Genomic DNA, 20,276 nt, shown 5'->3' with positions numbered 1-20,276 from the left:
AGAGGCAGGCGGATCTCTGTGAGTTCGAGACCAGCTTGGTCTACAGAGCTAGTTCCAGGACAGGCTCCAAAGCCACAGAGAAACCCTGTCTCGAAAAACCAAAAAAATAAATAAATAAATAAAAAATAAATAAATAAAAACAAGTCTTCCTAGCCCCACGAGAATCCTCACAGAAAGCAGAGCTGAGAGCACCCAGAGCCTCCTGGACCTAGACATGGGGGAGCTCCTTGGAGTAAGGGAAGTGAGGTAGCAGAAGGGCGGAGACAACTAGGAAGCTGGCACCAGTTCTTGCTCAAACATACACCACAGGGTGGCTGGTAGGAAGCACAGGTAGACAGATAGGCACGCTTAACGGCACTTACTGGGAGCTGCTGGCTAAAACCATCCACATCCAACACCTTGTCCTGCACAGCTGGTTAAGAGTGCACAGCCCTCCAGCAGCCTGCTGCCAACCTTTGGCAACACACACACATACACACCCGTGGTACTAGTGGTAGGGATGTAAACATGAACTTTATGGACAGAAACTTGAGAACAGTATCAAGCAGCACGGCAAGCACCTATATAAGTATCTATCTAGACATTAGTAGCCATCTACCTGGTAGAAATGACATGTAGATATGCTCCTTATAATCCAGCACTCCTGCTTTCAGCAATGTCTCTGACAGATGCAGCTGCACAGACATGAAACAACACATGCAAGTTTATTCTTGCAGCATTGTATGTAATAAAGACAGAAAACAACACAAATCAGGGACTGGAAAAAAAGACAATGATACTCCCAGGTGATGAGATACTATACAACCATAAGGAAAAGAAAAATGGGAGCTGAGGAGACAACTCGGCTGTTAAAAGCACTGGTTGCTCTTGCAGAGAACTAGGAATTCAGTTCCTAGCACCCACAAGATGTTAAGTCCAGTTCCAGGGGACCTGATGCTCCCTGCTGGCCACTAAGAGCATTGCACACATGTGGTGCACAAGGATTACATGCTAGGAAAACACCCATATATATAAAATGAATGAAAATTTTAAAAATAAACAAGGAAGATGAACTCAGATGGCAACAGTGCTTGCTGCCCAGACTTGAAGCCCACGTGGCAGGAAGGAGAGCCAAATCCTACAAGTTGTTCCCTGATCCCCACACATGTGCTATATATGGTACAGGCATACTCACACACACAATGAGTAAGTAAATATTTTTAAAAGAACTACAGAGATGGCTTTGCAGATAAATGGGACAAAAGGCTAGCAGTGGGGAAGAACAAGCAGCACATAACACAGATTTGCACTGTATTTTATACCTTAAGTCAGGAAATATACCATCTATTCAAAATAGCTCAACTTAGTTTTAAAATAGAATTTCAAACTACTATAAATTCTGTAAAACAATACAGTCTTTTAAATTACAAATCATGATCTTATAATTATAAATCTGGTAAAGTATATAAAATTAGAACAGCAGAAGAGCATAGATAGGATATATCTGCCCACACCACATAACCACCAAGAGTGAGAATACTCAGTGTTCAGACAAAAACAAACACCACAGGACATCACAACATACAATCTTTCATTAAATGATAATCCCCCCTCATTTCAATGTTGCAGTCATTTTCAAAAGTCCTCACTCCATCCTTGAAAAGCATGCTAAGAGTAATGGTACACCTGCAATCCCAGCACCTGGGAAGAGAGACAGAAAGATCAGGTCAGGAAAGGGCGCAGTCACAGAAGCCAGTCAGAAAGGTGGGCAGGCTGCTGAATCACACTGTAGGAGGAGCGGAGGCACATCTTCACAGCAGCGCAAACCTGGGAGCTGTCTGGCTAACTCCTGACACTGGATGGCCACCTCCATTTCTCACAAATGTCTTTTCTTCTAATAGAGATTCTCGTGAGCTTAATTTAGTATCTGCTATAAATTCAACCTCACAGTTTGTGCAGACAGAAAGCAAACTAACTATACTCAAGAGCAGCCACGACAGCAGTACTCTTACAGCAGGAAGTGGAAATAGAGGATCCCTGAGCTGGCTGGCTAGACTAACCAAATTAGCAAGCTCTGGGCATCAGTGAGAGACCCTGCCTCAAAATATGAGGTAGAGGCAGGCGGATCTCTGTGAGTTCGAGACCAGCCTGGTCTACAAGAGCTAGTTCCAGGACAGGCTCCAAAACCACAGAGAAACCCTGTCTCGAAAAAAACCGAAAAATAAAAATAAATAAATAAATAAAAATAAAAATATGAGGTGGAGAGTGATTGAGGAGCACCAGAGTCAGTCCCAGGCCTCCACAGGCACACACACACACACACACACACACACACACACACACACACGTGCACATACAAGTACAAACAAACATACATACACAAAATAAGATGATCTCTCAGGGACTTTTATATGATTTCCCAATTTAGTCTCTCTATATATTTACACTTTTTGTTACTAATACAAAAAACAAACAAACAAAAAACAAAAATAACCCTTGATAGAAACAATTCAATAGAGAAAAGACCAATTTTTGTCTTACAGTTTCAGAGTTTCAGTCCTTGATCAGCCACCTGAGATGGAATGCAGAGCACCTGGCAGTAGCCAGTGGCAGAGGACACAGAGAAGAAGAGACACATCCTTTAAAGGTATATAGAAGAAACCTCCTCACTCTAGTCAGGCTCCACCTCCCATAGTCTCCACCACCTCATGAGAGTCAATATGAATCCATCAATTAAGATCCAAAGCCCTATTGCTGGCACCAACGCCTTTAACACATGAGCTTTCTCAGATTTAAACCATAACATAAAGTTTGAATGCCAAACCGGGCGTGTTGGTGCACGCCTTTAATCCCAGCACTAAGGAAGCAGAGGCAGGTGGATCTCTGTGAGTTCGAGGCCAGCTTAGTCTACAAAGTGTGTTCCAGGACAGCCGGGGCTACACAAAAAAACCAACCAACCAACCAAACAAACAAACAAAACAAAAACCCACCTTGAATGCCAATTAACCTGACTACAGTCAAGAGTAAGTCACACTCTTAGCAGGACTGCAGGGCTTCAGGAAGGCATTCACTGAACACAACAGCTTTCACTCCCCTAAGAACAGATGTCAATGAGGAAAAGACCCTGTCTGTAACTTCAGCTCTCTGCCCATCTTAAGATGAGTGGACCCAAATGATGTCTGAGGCCTCTCAAGGTTGGGGAAAGGTTCCCACAGTGAAGGAAAGGCTCAGGCATCTTTCTCACACCAGCATCACCTCAAGCAGACAGAACAAACAGCAGTGTACAAAACAAACCATGGAGAAAGAAATAGGACTTGGGAGCCCTCATGGGCTAAGGATGTGGCTCAGCAGGTAGACCATGCCTTGACTGCCCAAGCCCTCAACTTGGGTAAATGCCGGTGATCTCAGCATTCAGAAGACTTGGCATTCAGTCTTCTGACATTCAAGGTCATTCTCAGTTGCCTGTCGAGTTCAAGACCCTATCTCGAACAAAACAAAACAAACAAACAAACAAACTTGTTAGTTATTTCCAGGAGAAGAAAACAAACAAAGAAAAAGGAGTTACCCAAGTTAAGTCAGAGACCACTAGCACTCACTATCAGCAAAGACGAGACCCAAGAAAAAGGCACTGCTGAACCAAGCGGAAGTCCACTTTTCTGAACAATGATGACCAAACCTACTAAGTGGCCCTACCTAAGGAACCTAACCACACAGTCAAGGCAACAACCATTTTCCCAAGCAGATGTTCCTAGCTGGTCAACTGATCACAACCCTGTTGTTATCCCAGACACATACAAAGTAAAACTCTCATTCCATATGTACTGAGCACCTTGTCCACAAAACAAACAAACAAAGAAATGAGCGGGGTTTCTCGACGCTTGAAAATATACAACCAGGATCTCCAAGACCAAAGATTGAATTCAAAGAAAAACAGAACATTTTAAAAAGTCAAAGATCAAGCAAAGATGGACATGGAAGAAGCAGCTGAAAACCGCAACAGCATACAGGACACTGAGCTTTCCACTAGGGAAGAAGGGCCTCCATAAGCAGCCTGCTGTGGCCAAGACAAAGGCTTTTTTTAAAAAAAATATTTATTTATTTATTATGTATACAGTGTTCCTTCTGCATGTATGTCTACAGGCCAGAAGAGGACGCAAGATCTCATTACAAATGGTTGTGAGCCACCATGTGGGTGCTGGGAATTGGACTCAGCACCTCTGCAAGAGCAGCCAGTGCTCTTAACCTCTGAGCCATCTCTCCAGCACCAAGATGAAGTCTTTATGTTTCACTATTTATACTTAGGGCCAAAGTAATCAATAAACTCAATGCAATCCTAGAAGAAAATCTTTATGGGTGTTTCTGCTTGGATCTAGAAATGGATAAAACTGACTCTAAAATGTGCACAGAAACACAAAAGAGTAAACCAAGCCAACATTAGAAGAACAGAGAGCTGCGTGCTTTAGTCTACCAGATTCTAAGATTTGTTTAAAGCTATAGGTGATGTTGATGGCACAAAGGGACAAATTTTGCAGTGAATTAACAAAACATAGAGTTGCGACAGCCCCACAAACATAGAGAGCAGATTCACTCGGCAGTGATGCTCTCTGCATGTGTATGTGTGCAGTGTGCATGCATGTACCTTCACCACTCTCTGTTGTTCTCACTGAGGCAGGGCCTCTCACTTAAACCCAGAGCTCCAGGACTCAATCCAGCTAGTCAGCTGGCCCAGGGATTCCCTATCCCTGCTTCCTGGGTGCCAGGCCTACAGGTGGGTTTCTACTCTTATCTGGCATTTGCATGGTATATGGATATATGAAATCCTGTCCTCACGATGGAGCAGAAAGTGCTATACCCATTGAGCCACCCCCAAGCTCTAGCAAGACTCTTTTCAGTGACAGAGCAAAGTCAACATGGGAGAAAAAAAAGAAAAACCACCAATAAAGATCAAAATTCATTCCAAGCAAACCGTAAAATGTAAGGTAAAGGGTCAAAACCTTTTCATGATCTTTGAGTAGACATTTTTCATGCAAACTCCCCCCAAAGATCATTAAATGAGATTATGTTAAAGTTAAGGATACCATAACAACATGACGGTATCCATGGAAGAAAAGGCCATCATAAATGTAAGGTAAAGAGTCAGGGAAAGAATATCTTGACCCTGACATCAGGGTAAAGGACTTGAAATCCCACCAATTCCTGAGCTTTACCACAAAATCATACCTATCCCTGAGCTTGCCCCAAACTCACGTCTTGAAATGCCACCAATTCCCACACTGGAAAGCTCTACCACCCCCAACCAAGAAATCCTACATAATCCTTTATTTGGTTGCTGCTTCTCATCTGTGCAGTGGAGGCAGCCACCCTAAATCTTGTGTGAGGTTTGTTGTGAGGTGTGACATTTTCCCCAGAGCAGAGCAAAGTTCTAAGACTTTTGCCAGGGAAACCTCCTCTGCTGGAGTACAGCTATAATAATAATACTTCTGTTGGGGAAGCCTTTCCCTTCATAGCTGCAACATATACATTCTTTTGTATGCTAACTAAAACAACCAATGTGTGAATTATTTCAAAAAGAAAAGGTAATCAAGGGCTGGAGAGATATGTGACTTAGCAGTTAAGCCTACAGGACACTCTTCCAGAGGTCCCAAGTTTAGTTCCCGCAAGTCTCAGAGGATCTGACACCCTCTTTTGGGCTCCACAGGTACTACACTTATGTAGTACATAGACATACATGCAGGCAAAACATTCATATATAAAGGGAGAAAAAAATTTTTTTCAAGACAGGTTCCTGGGCTGGAGAGATGGCTCAGTGGTTAAGAGCATTGCTTGCTCTTCCAAAGGTCCTGAGTTCAATTCCCAGCAACCACATGGTGGCTCACAACCATCTGTAATGAGGTCTGGTGCCCTCTTCTGGCCTACAGGCATACACACAGACAGAATATTGTATACATAATAAATAAATAAACATTAAAAAAAAAAAAAAAGACAGGTTCCTCTCTGCAGCCCTGGTTATCCTGGAACTCACGCTGTAGACCAGGCTGGTCTCGAACTCACAGAGATCCACCTGTCTCTGCCTCCCAAGTGCTGGGATTAAAGACCATTAACCGCCATGGGGCAGGGGCGGTGTTAAGAAATTAAGTAGTTTTGTTTTAATTACTCTTCATGTCTTTAGACCCTGAAATAAATCTTGACCATATGGAGGGAAAGGGGTGGTTTGTTTTTTTGTTTTGTTTTGTTTTTTGAGACAGAGTTTCTCTGTCTAACAGCCCCTAGCTATCTTGGAACTTCCTCTGTAGACCAGGCTGGCCTCGAATTCAGAGACCCACCTGCCTCTGCCTCCCGTCCCAAGTGCTGGGATTAAAGGCGTGTGCCACCACTGCCTGGATATCGTTAAGATTAATAAAACAGACAAACTAATCAAACTCACTTTAAAGGAGAAGGAGAGAATGGAAGGGAGAAGGGGAAAGAAAAAGGCAGATAGAGTGAAAACACAAATTATTAGTATCAGGAATACACTCCAGGCATTAAGAGGATCACAAGAAGGACTGGGAATGTGGTTCAGGTGGCAGAATGCTTGCCTAGCATTCATGAAGTCCTTCTTTCCATCCCCAGCCCTGCATAAACCAGGAATGATGACCAACATCTGTAACCCAACACCAGGGATATGGAGGCAAGAGGATCAGAAGTCCAAGGTCTGGTCTACAAAGACCTGTCTCAATAACAAAAACAAACAACAAAAAACCATAACACCAAACAAAAAAACCCAAACCAACAGAATAACCAGGTAACCAGAAGTATTACAAACAAAAGAATAAGGGGAATGAATCTAAGGAGCTGAAACACAAGAGATTTGGGTTCCCTCTGAGCACTCTGAGCAGTAGGAAGGTGCTCGCAAAACATAGCCCACAAGAGGCATGCTCATAGTTTCTACTCCACAGCCAGGACAGAGCTTCACTGAGATAATCACTCCATGGTCAGGTATCAAGTCGACATTCACAACCTTTCTCTAATCATACTATAACCGAATTTTAACAAGTTATTTTAAAAGTTCTATACAAGTTGCATGAATAACAAAATGTGGCATATTCATGCAATGGAATGTTACCAAATATTTAAAAGGAAAGCTTGCCAGCACTGGAAACAGTGGGGAGGAGGGGGCGGGGCGAAGAGGCAGGTGGATCTTTGAGTTCGAGGCCAGTATGGTCTACAGAGTTCCAGAACAGCCAGGGCTACACAGAGAAACCCTGCCTTGAACACCCCCGACACACAAAAGACATAAAGGAAAGTCTGATACATGCTACAGCAGGGATGGCCTTGAAAATATTCTATTAATTAAAAAGTGTCAGGCACAAAAGAATGTTTTGCATCATTATCTTCATATGAGATCCATGAAATGAGCAAATTCAGAGAGACAGAAAGTATAACTAGAGAGTTATCAAGGGGCAAGAGAGGGGAAAATGGGAGGTATTTTTTAAATTCATGTGTATGAATATATATATTCATGTATATGAAGCCATTGGATTCCCTGGAACCGTAGGTACAGGTGGCTATACACCAGGTTGGCTTCAAACTCAATCCTTTTTTTTTTTTTTTGAGACAGGGTTTCTCTGTGGCTTTGGAGCCTGTCCTGGAACTAGCTCTGTAGACCAGGCTGGTCTCGAACTCACAGAGATCCGCCTGCCTCTGCCTCCCGAGCGCTGGGATTAAAGGCGTGCGCCACCATCGCCCGGCCAAACTCAATACTTCTTATTTCAGTCTCTCAAGTACTGAGCCTGTAGGCACGTGCCATGAATGAACTACTCCCAAAATTCTGGGGGAGTGTGTTGTGCAGGGAAACAGGGAATGAGGTGAACCCTGCCTGCACAGGTTTACAGTTTACCTGAAGAGCCAACTACTCACATGAAGCTAGTAGGAAATTCTACGAGACTATCAGTTTCAGAGTTCATCTGTGTTACACAAAAACAATGTTCAAAAAAGCTACAGAAAACTATCAGGGTCAAGAGACAGATAGGAAAGCCGGGCGGTGGTGGCACACGCCTTTAATCCCAGCACTCGAGAGGCAGAGGCTGGCGGATCTCTGTGAGTTCGAGACCAGCCTGGTCTACAAGAGCTAGTTCCAGGACAGGCTCCAAAACCACAGAGAAACCCTGTCTCGAAAAACCCAAAAATAAATAAATAAATAAATAAATAAATAAATAAATAAATAAATAAATAAGAGACAGGAGCAGAGAGGTCAAAGATGGGTAGATTAGGAACACTAGAGACTGTTAGGAACACAACCACCAAAAAATCAGAGACAACAGGGCAAGGGACAAGGGAAGTGCAGAGGAATGAGGGCAAAGGAGGTCTGAAGGAGTGTGCCCTCTTCCGCAAGACCTGAGCAGCGGCTGAATGTCTACCTAGACCCAGACACCACGTTAGCATCTGCAGGCCATCCCCATATGTCTAGTTCGACTCCAGGACGGCAATGTACATCATGCTCCTCGCTGGAAAAATGTCTCTGCAACCCACCAGTGTGCCCTAACTCCTCCACCAACACACACGATTCCACGTGTTCTTCAGCTTCTACTACCTACCAGTCTGCATCACTCAAAGGGAGCCAGATTCCTGGTTAAATCATTCAGGGGCTTTCCTCACTTATCCCACAACAGAAACGTGCTTCCTTCCACACTTATAAGGACCTTATTAGGGATGGAGAGATGGCATCCTTAGTGAAGCACTTGCTGACAATCTTGGGGGTCTGAACTCTGATTCCCAGCACCTACATGAACACAAGCTTGAGGGCACACAACTGTAATCTTAGCTCTGAGCTCAGGTCCTCATGATTACACAGCAACTTTTCACCCTGGGGAAAAAACTATCAACAGCCACTGAAGCTTAAGATAATTTCAGGTGGGCACGGCGGCCCACACCTTTAACCCCAGCACTCAGGAGGCTGAGGCAGGCACCTCTGTGAGTTCAAGGCCAGTCTAGTCTACAGAGTGAGTTCCAGGACAGCCAGGGACACACAGAGAAACCCTGTCTCAAAAAAACAAAAACAAAAGAAAAACAAGCAAACAAACAAACAAAACAACAAAAAAAAACAACCTGGAAGAAAGAAAGAAAGAAGCTCTCTCTTTGCCTGTTGGCCCTCACTAGCAAGTTCATTTCTTCACTGGCACAAGAACCTACAACTTCAGGACTCCAGTGCATACTGAAGAAGATGAGACATCTGGCCTCAGGGACTGAACAACCGCTGGATTTTGAACCTTCCATTCATAGACAGCCAATGTTGAATTAGCTGGACCACAACTTGCAAGTCATTCTAATAACTCCCCTTTCTATATATACAGGTAGATTCATTCTATAAGTTCTGTCCCTCTAAAGAACCCTGACTAAACACAGGGAACTCCTATCTCCTTCCTCAATCTCCTCCAGACCACCCTGTCCAAAAAGATGACTCAGAATATAAATCAGGCCAGGCGGGTGGCTCATACCTATAGCCGGCACTTAAGTGGGGCAGAGGAGGGTCATGATTCCTGACCACCCTGGGCTACAACAATGAGAATTTGTCTCAAAAAGAGGCAGGGGGCCGGGCGTTGGTGGCGCACGCCTTTAATCCCAGCACTCGGGAGGCAGAGGCAGGCGGATGGATCTCTGTGAGTTCGAGACCAGCCTGGTCTACAAGAGCTAGTTCCAGGACAGGCTCCAAAACCATAGAGAGGGGCTGGAGAGATGGCTCAGTGGTTAAGAGCATTGACTGTTCTTCCAGAGGACCTGAGTTCTATTCCCAGCAACCACATGGTGGCTCACAACCATCTGTAATGAGATCTGGTGCCCTCTTCTGGCATGCAGGCATACATGGAGGAAGAATGTTGTATACATAATAAAAAATAAAATCTTAAAAAAAAAAAAAAAAAAAAAAAAAAAAAAAACCATAGAGAAACCCTGTCTCAAAAAAAAAAAAAAAAACCCGGAGTGGGAGAGACTATACATCAGGTCCCATTACTCCTCTCCAAAACTTCACAAACCACAAACCACTGAGGGGCCAGCAAAGCCCTACTCTTCCCAGGCACTCTCCTGGCATTCTTGTGCAGCCCTCCTAAGCTCTTTCCCAGCTCCCCCGGTCAGGCCTATGTTAAGCAATCCCAGCCTCAGGGCAGTGACAGGCTGGTACCCTTGAGTTGACACCCTCTGCCTGTAACTATTTGTCCAACAGACCACACAACTTGCTCCCTACCTCCCTCCTTGCTTTATTCAAAAGTGACCTCAGCCGCTGGTCGAGCAATACCACCCTACACTGGAGTTACCTCTGACTACAGAACAAAGGCTCTAAGAGGGAGGAGTTTCATTCTGCTCTCTGTTGATCAAAACACTACCTAGCACATGTGTGCTCAATAAACATTTGTAGAAGAAAAGGGAACACCAAGAAAAAAGTTTACTGCTGAATACTTTCAACACTCCCAAAAGTGGATTGTTTTTAGGCAGTCACTAAAATTTAAAAAGAATATGTGGAACATAAAAAAAAATACCAGAGTCCACTTTTTCCTCTTTATGACTAAACCATTTCCACCCTAAATGATCCTGGCAAAATGTTACCATCTGCTTACCCCTAGAAAATTCATCAACAATACCACCAACTACCACCAACACTATGATCACCACCATCATCTTCATCACCACAACCACCACCACCATTGCAACCACCACATCACATGATTCTTGGCTTCCAACTCTTGTTTAGCCCCACACCATGTGTTAGACCTCAGGTTTTTCTGTCTCATCTACATAGACAAAAACAAATACTAGAAAAACCCAGTCTATGGAGGATGAAGGACACTTCATGGAACTAAAATTCATAGTCTTTCAGATAAAGAACCCTCAGAGTTAAGGAAACTGATCTTCAAACAAGGCAAGGAAATTCACACAAGAAGCGTGCAGCAGCCAGGTGGTGGTGGCGCACGCCTTTAATCCCAGCACTCAGGAGGCAGAGGCAGGCGGATCTCTGTGAGTTCGAGACCAACCTGGTCTACAAGAGCTAGTTCCAGGACAGGCTCCAAAACCACAGAGAAACCCTGTCTCGAAAAACCAAAAAAAAAAAAAGAAGCGTGCAGCAAAGAAGTAACTATTTGAGTCATTAGTTCAGATTATAAATCTACCTATCTTTGTATTGCAAAAAACACTTTTGTTGTAAGAAGATATCTGGAACATCACGAAGCTTAAGAAGGGATGATGGTTCCTGCCAGTCATCCTGAATGTGAGGCAGAGGCAGGAAAATGGTCTACAGAGAGTTCTAGGACAGACAAGACTACCAAAGAAACCCTGTCTCAAAAAACCAAAACAAACAAATAGAATAAACAAAAAAATAGAATAAATAAAAGGAAATAAATAGATAAAAGAAAAAACTAACAGCAACAACAACAAAAAAGAGGTACTAGAGGGACAGCTATGCTAAGAGCATTTGCTGTTAGAAGACCCAGGTTCAATTCCCAGCATCTACACAGTGGGTCATGACTATCTGTAACTCAGTTCCAAGGGATCCAACACTCTCTTCTGACCTCTGCAGGTATCAAATATTCATACACATAAAACAAACTAAACCTAGCCGGGCGGTGGTGGCGCACGCCTTTAATCCCAGCACTTGGGAGGCAGAGGCAGGCGAATCTCTGTGAGTTCGAGACCAGCCTGGTCTACAAGAGCTAGTTCCAGGACAGGCTCCAAAACCACAGAGAAACCCTGTCTCGAAAAACCAAAAAAAAAAAAAAAAAAACTAAACCTTAAGAAAAAACTTCAATTTTCAAATAAAAGTTCACCCCAAAGTAGCCATTATTTACAGTAGTCACTTTGTTAAGAAGTATTTATGACGACTGAATCTCAAGGTATCCGAGACCCTTGCACAGGCTATATTTGCTCACACAGTATGATGGTTCAGTAAGTTCAGTTTGACTTCACAAAGTTAAGTATCACTGCCACAGTACAACCAGGACCCTAACCAACTAGCTCCTGGCTGGCCTTGGCAAACCATTAGTCTAAGCTGACCTTAACTGTCAGCCATCAACACAACAGGTACGGTCAGCAGTATGAACCAATTAAATAAAAGGTTAATAAAAATGTCATCAGCAACCAAGCATCAGGAGAGAGGAAGGTGAAGAAAACTCCATCACTGAGAACAGGGCTATTCCTCAGAGAAAGTAACAGAGCACTCCTCAGGTCAGGGGGCACACTGCTTCCACACTCAACTTCCGCCACCTTGCTCCAAAGTGAGAACTTTCAAGACCTGCTCATAACGGAGAAGGTCAAAGATAGTATCAATTAGGTTCTGGTGGAACTCTTCAGTCCACAACAGTTTGAGGATATGATACAAGTGCAGTAAAAAATCCATGCTCTCCGGACGGTGGTGGAGAACACCTTTAGCACCAGCACTCAGAGGCAGAGGCAGGAGGATCTCTGTGAATTCAAGGCCAGCCTGGTCTACACAGTGAGTTCCAGGACAGCCTGCACTGTTACACTGAGAAACCCCGTCTTGGAAAACCAAACAACAACCGCCCCCAAAAATCCATGCCCAACAGTAGAGTCCCAACTTTTAGTGAGAGCATAGATGGGAAGAACTATGGATGCTTCAAGGCCACCTAAGTCCTGTCCTCTCCCCCACAGAATGCAGGCCCCCAAACAGAAAAGGGCTTGTCCCATGTCAACAACAAAAAAAACAGAAGTGGACTCTGGCTAGAAACAGATGGAATAAAGTCATCATTTTCTTATGCAAAGAACTGCTCCCCCACTAACTAATAACTACAGTAGCAAAAACCGCCAAGCAGATCTAGCAGGAGCTGACGCAGTATTATTTCAGAAAGTCCTTTGACGCTAAAGGGAAAGCACTCACCATGTTCCACGAACACGTTGCAGTGTGGACCCCCATGCCGTGATGACTCTCGCTTCCCTGACCCCTTGATAAAATGCAGGGCGGGCAAACTAGGCCTTCTTTGGTCCCCAAGAACTTTTCCAGGCTGCTGCCCCATAAAGCAATGAATGATAGGCACCCTTTTCCAGAAGAGGGCTCAAGATCTTCCAGAATGATCCGTGGGGATTAGCAGGAAACAGTATGTACCCAGAACTTCACACCACTGCCTCCCACGGCAGTACAATGGGGTCAATCACAGAAAGACGACTTCCATGAGAACGGGAAACTGGGTCTGAGGTTCACACGTGTAAACGGGAGTCTGGAATTCTATTCCAAGTTGGTTAATTTGAAGTCATGTAATCGCAACGCTACCCAAAAGTTTCTTAATTCTAAGTGTATTTTGAGGGCTGAGGAAGAGTTTCTTTGCAAGAGAATTTTAGATACAAAGTTCACAGGGAAGTCTGAAAAGGATCAACAGTACTAAAAGTCATTTCAACTCCCCAGCGGGCTGGAAACAGAACATCTTCGACGGCTCTCTGCACCTTCGCCTGTGGAAGTCACCAATCCCCTATCTGTCTCTCCAACCAATTTCCTGCCCTCTCTTCCCTACCCTGCTCTCCGGAAAGACACCGGTCACATAGATCTCAACCAGAGCTTGCTCTCCACTCCGCCGAGAAGGAATGCATGTCCAGCAACTTTTAAGTCCGCTTTTTAAAAGGCCTGTGAAACCAATCCAGACTTTTCCTTTGCATTAAAGTTTTGGGCTGCACTGAGACCAATGGGGCTGTAGGTGACATTGGAAGAAGTCAGGACATCGGAGGCCGGCGGAAGCAATCTGGGAGGACCGCGGAGATCTCTTGTCAGCAGGGAGATGATTTGAATGAGGGGTTCCGTGGCCAAACTTGGGGTGGGATCGAGCGAAGGACGGCCTCGGGGTGAGAAAGAGACTTCCCCAGGCGGGGCGCGGGCGGCTTACTCGGGGCGACGCTCCTCCACGTCTCAGGAAACTGAGTGTCCCAGGTAGGCTGAAACTGAGACCACCCTGGATGTTCCAGAACTAGAGCAGAGCTGTAAGGGACGAAGGACTCCCGCGGTCCCGAACCGGGAGGCGGTCACAGGGGAGGAGGCCCGGCGCCTCAGCTGCCCCGAGCCAGGGGTCTCTCCGTGACACCCCTCCCCCGGCCTCGGACTCTGCCGCCGCTGAGCAGTCACATCCCCGGCGCTGCCGAGGGACCCGGCTTCTCCAGCCACTGGGGGTGTGTGCTGCGGAAGGACTCCCTTCTTAGCCGTAGGACCCTGCAACCGGCTCCGGGTCCAGCGCCGCTCAGGGATAGACACCGACCCCTGAGGCCGCCATGATGGATTACGAGCTGCTCCACAACGAGGCCAGGCCCCGCCCCCGGCCCCGCCCCCGGCGACGCCGTAACACCCTGCGCGAGGTCTGATGGGTGACCGTCGCGGCTCTCCTACTCGCCGCCGCACCTTCAGGCCTGCAGCCGCACTGCCCGCGACCGGCCGGCTCCGCACGACCTTTTAAAGGTAGGTTTTCTGAGCTCAAGGTGAGCAATGAGGAAGCGCCCGCCTCCTCTGCTTTATTACTGCTCTTCCGGTAACTGGTATTTGTCCCCCCCCCTCCCGCCATGCAATTGGCCAGTGAGAGTGAAAGAGCCAGCTAATTGTGGTCGGTGCTGCCGCGAGGCATCTTGGGAGTTGTGGTCCTGGCGCCCGTGTGCTGCTCGCTGAGTACCCAGCCTCCAGCTCCTGAAGCTAGAGAGCTGGTCCCGCCCCCTGGGAACCAGTGGACTCTGGTCAGCCTACGTCTGCTCGAGTAGCGAAGACAGCGGGCGAGTCAGAGCCAGGGGAAAACTACGGATTGGAGTTTCCCAGAACCGGAGTTGGATTACTTTGAGCCTCGTTAGGGGAGAAACTTTGGCTCGCTTTAGAAACCAAGATGACCGACCAGTGCGTTACGTCCTCAGGACTTCGGAAAAGCATAAATATGGGAACCTGGGAAGAAGTATTGAGAAAGCAAGTCTCAACGATCCTTTGGGACAGGAAGAAGTTGAGGAAGCAATGTTTGTTTGGAGTATCGCAGGCGCGGTCGTGCATGTTTGCACTAGTATGAATCCTTACCATGACATTTCACAGTGAGACATGCATTCTCATAAAATTAGAAGTTAGGCGAAAATTGCCCAGGTTATCAGATCTCAAAAGCCTGTGAAACTACCCCACACCTGTGAAAGTTCATCCTCTGCCGCCTTCACTATTCATATTTCCTGGACCCTATTCTTTCTCTAAATTTTTATTTTTGTTTTTTCGAGACATGATTTTTCTACATTGCCCTGACTGTCCTGGGACTCGCTCTGTAGACCAGGCTGGCCTTGAATTCACAAAGATCCACCTGCCTCTACTTTCCTTGTGCTGGAATTAAAGGCGTGCGCCACCACCTCTCGGGCACCTGGGCCCATTTCTTAAGGAACACCACAGCACTTAGTCTGCACTTTTACATAAAATGCTGTTCCCACTTTAAGTGAAGTATCACTTAAACGTTGCTACTCCCTGCTCAAAAGCATGCCTTTTCTACCACAGCATTCAGTACCAAGTAATTGTTGAGCTAATGTCAAGCAAGCTTTTCAGACGTTACTGCTGACTTTAGGGTTACTGCAGGGATGTGTGTCCAGCTAAGCACTTAAATCTTCTGCAGGGTTAAGAAGTGGCGCTTGTTTTTTGAAAATGGCATTTCAAGAAGCACACACGCTGGGCGGTGGTGGCGCACGCCTTTAATCCCAGCACTTGGGAGGCAGAGGCTGGCGGATCTCTGTGAGTTCGAAGCCAGCCTGGTCTACAAAGGGAGTTCCAGGACAGGCTTCAAAGCTACAGAGAAACCCTGTCTCGAAAAACAAAAAAAAAAAAAAAAAAAAAAAAAAAGAAGAAGAAGCACACACATTTAACCTCAGCACTCAGCAGGCAGATCTCTGCAAGTTCAAGGCCAGCTTAAGCAACACAGTAAGACCCTGAATTTAAAAAAAAAAAAAAAAAAAAAAAAGGAAAAAAGTGGCATGTCAGTCATCTTGTTTTTGAGTTTGGCTGTTAGACATCCTCCTAACTTGTACTGCCAGTCTTCAGATTGGATGGCTTGGTTCCCTGTTATTACCTGTTCTCATCCTGATCACTGTTTTTTCTTTTTTTTTTTTTTGGAAGATTCGTTTTAATTTCTATTTATGCTTTAGCCCTTTTCTTTCCCCACCCACATTCTTCACTGTGTGGTTGAACTTTAAACTGAACAACCAAATCCTAACTTAAGAGATTTTTATGTCCATGTATGTATGGGTGCATGCACCACTGTCATGCCTACTGCCAAGAGGCCAAAAGGCATCCAAACCCCTGGAGCTGGAGTGGCAGACATGGCTATGAGCTGGAAACCAAACCCAGATCTTCTGCAAAAGTAGTAAGTGCTCTTAACGACTGAGCCTCTCTCCAGCTCCTCGAACTGCAACTCTTCAATAAGTATTTCTTGAACCAACATTCAATGGTTTGATTTTGAGACAGGATCTTTCAGCCCAGGCTGCCCTCCAACTCCCTTATACTTCTGATCTCTCTACAAGCACTTTCCAAGTGTCGGGGTTATAAGTGTGCTCCGCTAAAACCGGTTCAAGCAGTGCTAGGGATGGAAACCAGGGCCTTAGGAATGTAGCTGAGCTCCCTCTCAAGGCGGTTACATTCCCAGGCCTAGCAACTAACACATGTACCAAGCACCTATTCCTGGTTCTAGCATGCACTAGGAGAAGGTGCCTTCTTACTCAGCATACAAAAAGAGGAACAGGGTAGGCAATGGTGGCACACGCCTTTCATCCCAGAACTCAGGAGGCAGAGGTAGGCAAATCTCTAAGTTTGAGGCCAGCCTGGTCTATAAGAGCTAGTTCCAGGACAGGCTCCAAAGCTATAGAGAAACCCTGTCTCAAAAAAAAAAAAAAAAAAAAAAAGAACAGGCAGTCAGTAGGTAAAATGGTGATCCAAACAAAACTCAGTCTTGGAGCTGGAGAGATAGCTCAGTGGTTAAATGCACTGACTACTGTTCCAGAGGACCCTGGTTCAATTCCCAGCACCCACATGGCAACTCACAACCATATGTAACTCTAGTTCCAGAGCATCTCATTCCCTTTTCTGGTCTTGGAAGGTACCTGGCATATCATGTGGTACACAGCCATACACGCAGGCAAAATACCCTTACACATTTAAAAATAAAACCAACCTCAATACTGCAAACTGCGGTCCTAGATCCATGGCCCTTCGCAGTTGGTTCAGCCTGTGCTCATACACGGCTTTGGTGCCTGCTGACGCTCAAATCTGTTTTCCTTTCAATTGCCTGTTCTTCATTCAATTCCCTAATTGGTTTCTTCATCTAAAACCAAAGGGCATTGCTCCTATTGTTTCTGGTACTCTACTTGACCTTGGCCTCGCAGCTCAGCTCTGTCTCACTGTCCTCACTGCAGGGCAATCGCCTGCATTTATACTGTAGCCTTATCCCAGACCATCAGTTTGTACTTGCATTTTTCTTTCAGAGGAGCTCCAAGCCTCATCTGTAATTTTCTCCCTAGACCTGCACTACTTCTTTTGATAATTTGTTACTCTTAAAGAGTTATTTTTGACTAGACTCAGAAGCTCCCAGCAAGACAGCCTACATCTCCTGACAATTTGTTGCTGGGGTTTTTGTTGGTTTTCTTCATTCTGTTGGCCAGAAGTTTAGCATTTTCTGCAGCCTCCTTGTTTCTTTAGTGTGCTGTTTCTTTTTTTTTTTCTTTTTTTTTTATGGTGTATTTTTTTTTAATTAATTTATTTATTTTAGTGTGCTGTTTCTTCAGAGCAATATATCAACACTTATGTTGCAGAACAGTGGTGGAACAAGATGCTGAGTCTGGGGTGTTTTCATCCTGGGCTTTCCTTCAAGGGCTTCCTGACAACAGTGGACATCTTTTGAGAGACTAAAAAGCTTTCAGATTCTGCTATCACTTTTGAGTTCCAGCAGCAGAGACATAACCAGTAAGTCCATGAATATCTTTCTCTTTTTTCTTACAGTAACCAAATTGAGAGCACTCAAGTTGCTACCCATGAACAGACAAGCACTTCCTCCCTCCAGTCCTTCTTGGTCTGTAACAGGAACGCCCCTTACCCTACACAGCAGGCACACCCTGCCAGGGGTCAGCACACCTTACTTCATGGGAAAACCTTGTTTGTTGTTCCCGTCACTGATTCTGACCACATGACCCTCCTCTCTTCACCCAGAGCATCAGTAGCTACTTCTGTGGCCATGCACTTCTAGAAAGCACGAAGCTTGTGCTCACCATCCACGTTGATGAGTTTCTGACAGCCACTGGCAGAGAAGCTACTCAGCTTCATTATGATACAGCTGATTAACCTAGGAGGCTCCATGGAAAAACAAGCAAGATGCAGTACTCTTTAACACTAGTAAACCTCTAAGGGGTAAACTACAGAATGCAGAACCCAGTAAGTATCTGAAGGGACAGCCAATGTTTGATGTATCCTGTATTTCTCAAAGATTTTCATTAAAAGTGGTTCAACTCAATCAAATTTTGTTCTTACTTTCATAAAGCAGCTTGGTAACAAAACTTCGGCTTTTTCTTATCCCACTGAACCATTACACTTACTGAGGGCGCCCTCTGGTGGACACAGTGGTGGAAAGCACATACCCAGCTGAAGATGCTTTTGGACATCTCTACTGAGCGAGCTGCCCAGAAGCAGGCACTGAAAAAGCATGCCCAGCAGCTTGGGAGAAAGGGAAGGACAGCTGAGCTTGAGTGGGACTTAGGCCTCTTAGGGAGGTGAACAACTGCCAAGCAGTGGTAGTGCTAGCCTTTAATCCCAGCCCTTGGGAGCAGGCGGATTTCTGTGAATTTGAGGCCAGCCTGGTCTACAGAACTAATGCCAGGACAGCCAGGGCAATACAGAAAAAAAGCATGCCTCAAAAAATAAATGGCCGGGCGGTGGTGGCACACGCCTTTAATCCCAGCACTCGGGAGGCAGAGGCAGGCAGATCTCTGGGAGTTCGAGGCCAGCCTGGTCTACAAGAGCTAGTTCTAGGACAGGCTCCAAAGCTACAGAGAAACGCTGTCTCGAAAAACCTAAATAAATAGGGAAAAAAGTGAACCACCTGGGACAGGTAAGCCCACCTGAAGTGGCAGTACAGATACAGGAAAAAACTGGTACCATAGGGTAAAATTAAGTTGTTACCTATGACCACCTCAGAAACAGAGTTGTCTACTGACTGACACCATGTGATGGTTAATTTTGATTGTAAACTTGATAGGATTTAGATCACCATGGAAACAGATCTCTGGAAGCTATCGGTAAGCTTCTAGATTGGGTTGAGGTGGAAGAACTTCCCTAACTGTGGGCAGCAGCATTTCACTGCCTTGAATTTGGTCTGGATATAAGGGAGATAGTGAGTCCAGCACCAGCACTCATCTGCCTGTGGACACCATGTGACCAGCCACCTCAAGCTTCTGCCACCAGGACAGACTGCACCCTGGGCAGATGGGCAGCACTAACTAGACTCCGTAGGTTATTTAAAATTAAAAAAGGCGGCCGCGGGGGGGGGGGGGGGGGCAAGGCAGGTGCATCTCTGTGAGTTTGTTGAGACCAGCTTGGTCATCACAGTAAGTTCCAGGACACCCAGGGCTACACAGAAATAGCCTGTCTCCAAAGAGAGAGGAGAGAGAGAAATGAAGTTGGGAGGGGGGGCCTCTTGAAGGGTCCAGGTTGGGGGCTGGAAGGATATGATCAAAACACACTGCATATGGTTATGAAATGCCCAAAGAATTTGTCGTTGTTTTGGTTTGTTTTTTTGAGATGGGGTCTCAATATAGCCTTGGCTGTGTAGACTAGGCTGGCCTTGAACTCAAGAGATCAACCTGCTTCTGCCTCAAGAGTGCTAGGATGACAGGTGTTCACCACCATACCCAGCATCCAAAGAAGCCATTGCTCAGAGCTGTCCTTGCCCAGTAGTATAGTACAGACTAGGCCCTAGGTTCCATCCCCAACTCTGGCAAAAATAAATGTTTTGGGCCAGTTTAATAGCTCAAAAAAGGGTGCCTGCTGTCAAAACCTGTTTGATCAAACCTGTTTGATCCCTGGAACACCTACATGGTAGGAGAGAATTAACTCTTACCAGTGGTCCTGACTTCCACAAGTATGCATTCACACACACACACATAAAAATAAGTTTATACACAAAAAATAAGTGTTGGGGGAATGTTAATTGAAAAAATGTAAATTGGGACCATTTTTGGTTTTGTGCAGTGAGATAGTCTCACTGTGTAGCCCAGGTTGGCCTCAACTTCTGCCTCTGCCTCCATATGGAATCGCAGGCCTGCCTGCAATAGCATGCTGGACCAGGGTACCCATT

At 45.5% G+C, this 20,276-nt stretch overlaps 2 protein-coding genes and 1 long non-coding RNA gene across 4 annotated transcripts in view; 1 reads left to right on the top strand and 2 right to left on the bottom strand.

Moving 5' to 3' along the window:
* Abl1 (ABL proto-oncogene 1, non-receptor tyrosine kinase) overlaps window positions 1-13,662 on the bottom strand; it is a 129,533-nt gene extending 115,871 nt beyond the window's left edge. For both annotated transcript variants that reach the window (XM_057754842.1, XM_057754843.1), the window contains exon 1: window positions 12,836-13,662. In XM_057754842.1, the coding sequence (XP_057610825.1) occupies window positions 12,836-12,971 (136 nt within the window). In that variant the 5' untranslated portion in view covers window positions 12,972-13,662. The remainder of the gene's footprint in view (window positions 1-12,835) is intronic.
* Window positions 13,552-13,650, bottom strand: LOC130864442 (uncharacterized). The gene has a single exon (XM_057754845.1). It carries the CDS (start codon window positions 13,648-13,650, stop codon window positions 13,552-13,554), a length of 99 nt encoding a protein of 32 aa, XP_057610828.1.
* Window positions 13,663-14,281: 619 nt separating the features above from the next.
* Window positions 14,282-18,352, top strand: LOC130864829 (uncharacterized). Its single transcript, XR_009056007.1, has 3 exons — window positions 14,282-14,392; window positions 17,743-17,893; window positions 18,137-18,352. It is a non-coding gene; the product is annotated as an uncharacterized LOC130864829 (long non-coding RNA).
* Window positions 18,353-20,276: the final 1,924 nt, after the last annotated feature.

This window comes from Chionomys nivalis, chromosome 22, assembly GCF_950005125.1.
Source record: "Chionomys nivalis chromosome 22, mChiNiv1.1, whole genome shotgun sequence".
Classification (NCBI taxonomy): Eukaryota; Metazoa; Chordata; class Mammalia; order Rodentia; family Cricetidae; genus Chionomys; species Chionomys nivalis.
This window is presented reverse-complemented; position numbering and strand designations above follow the sequence as displayed.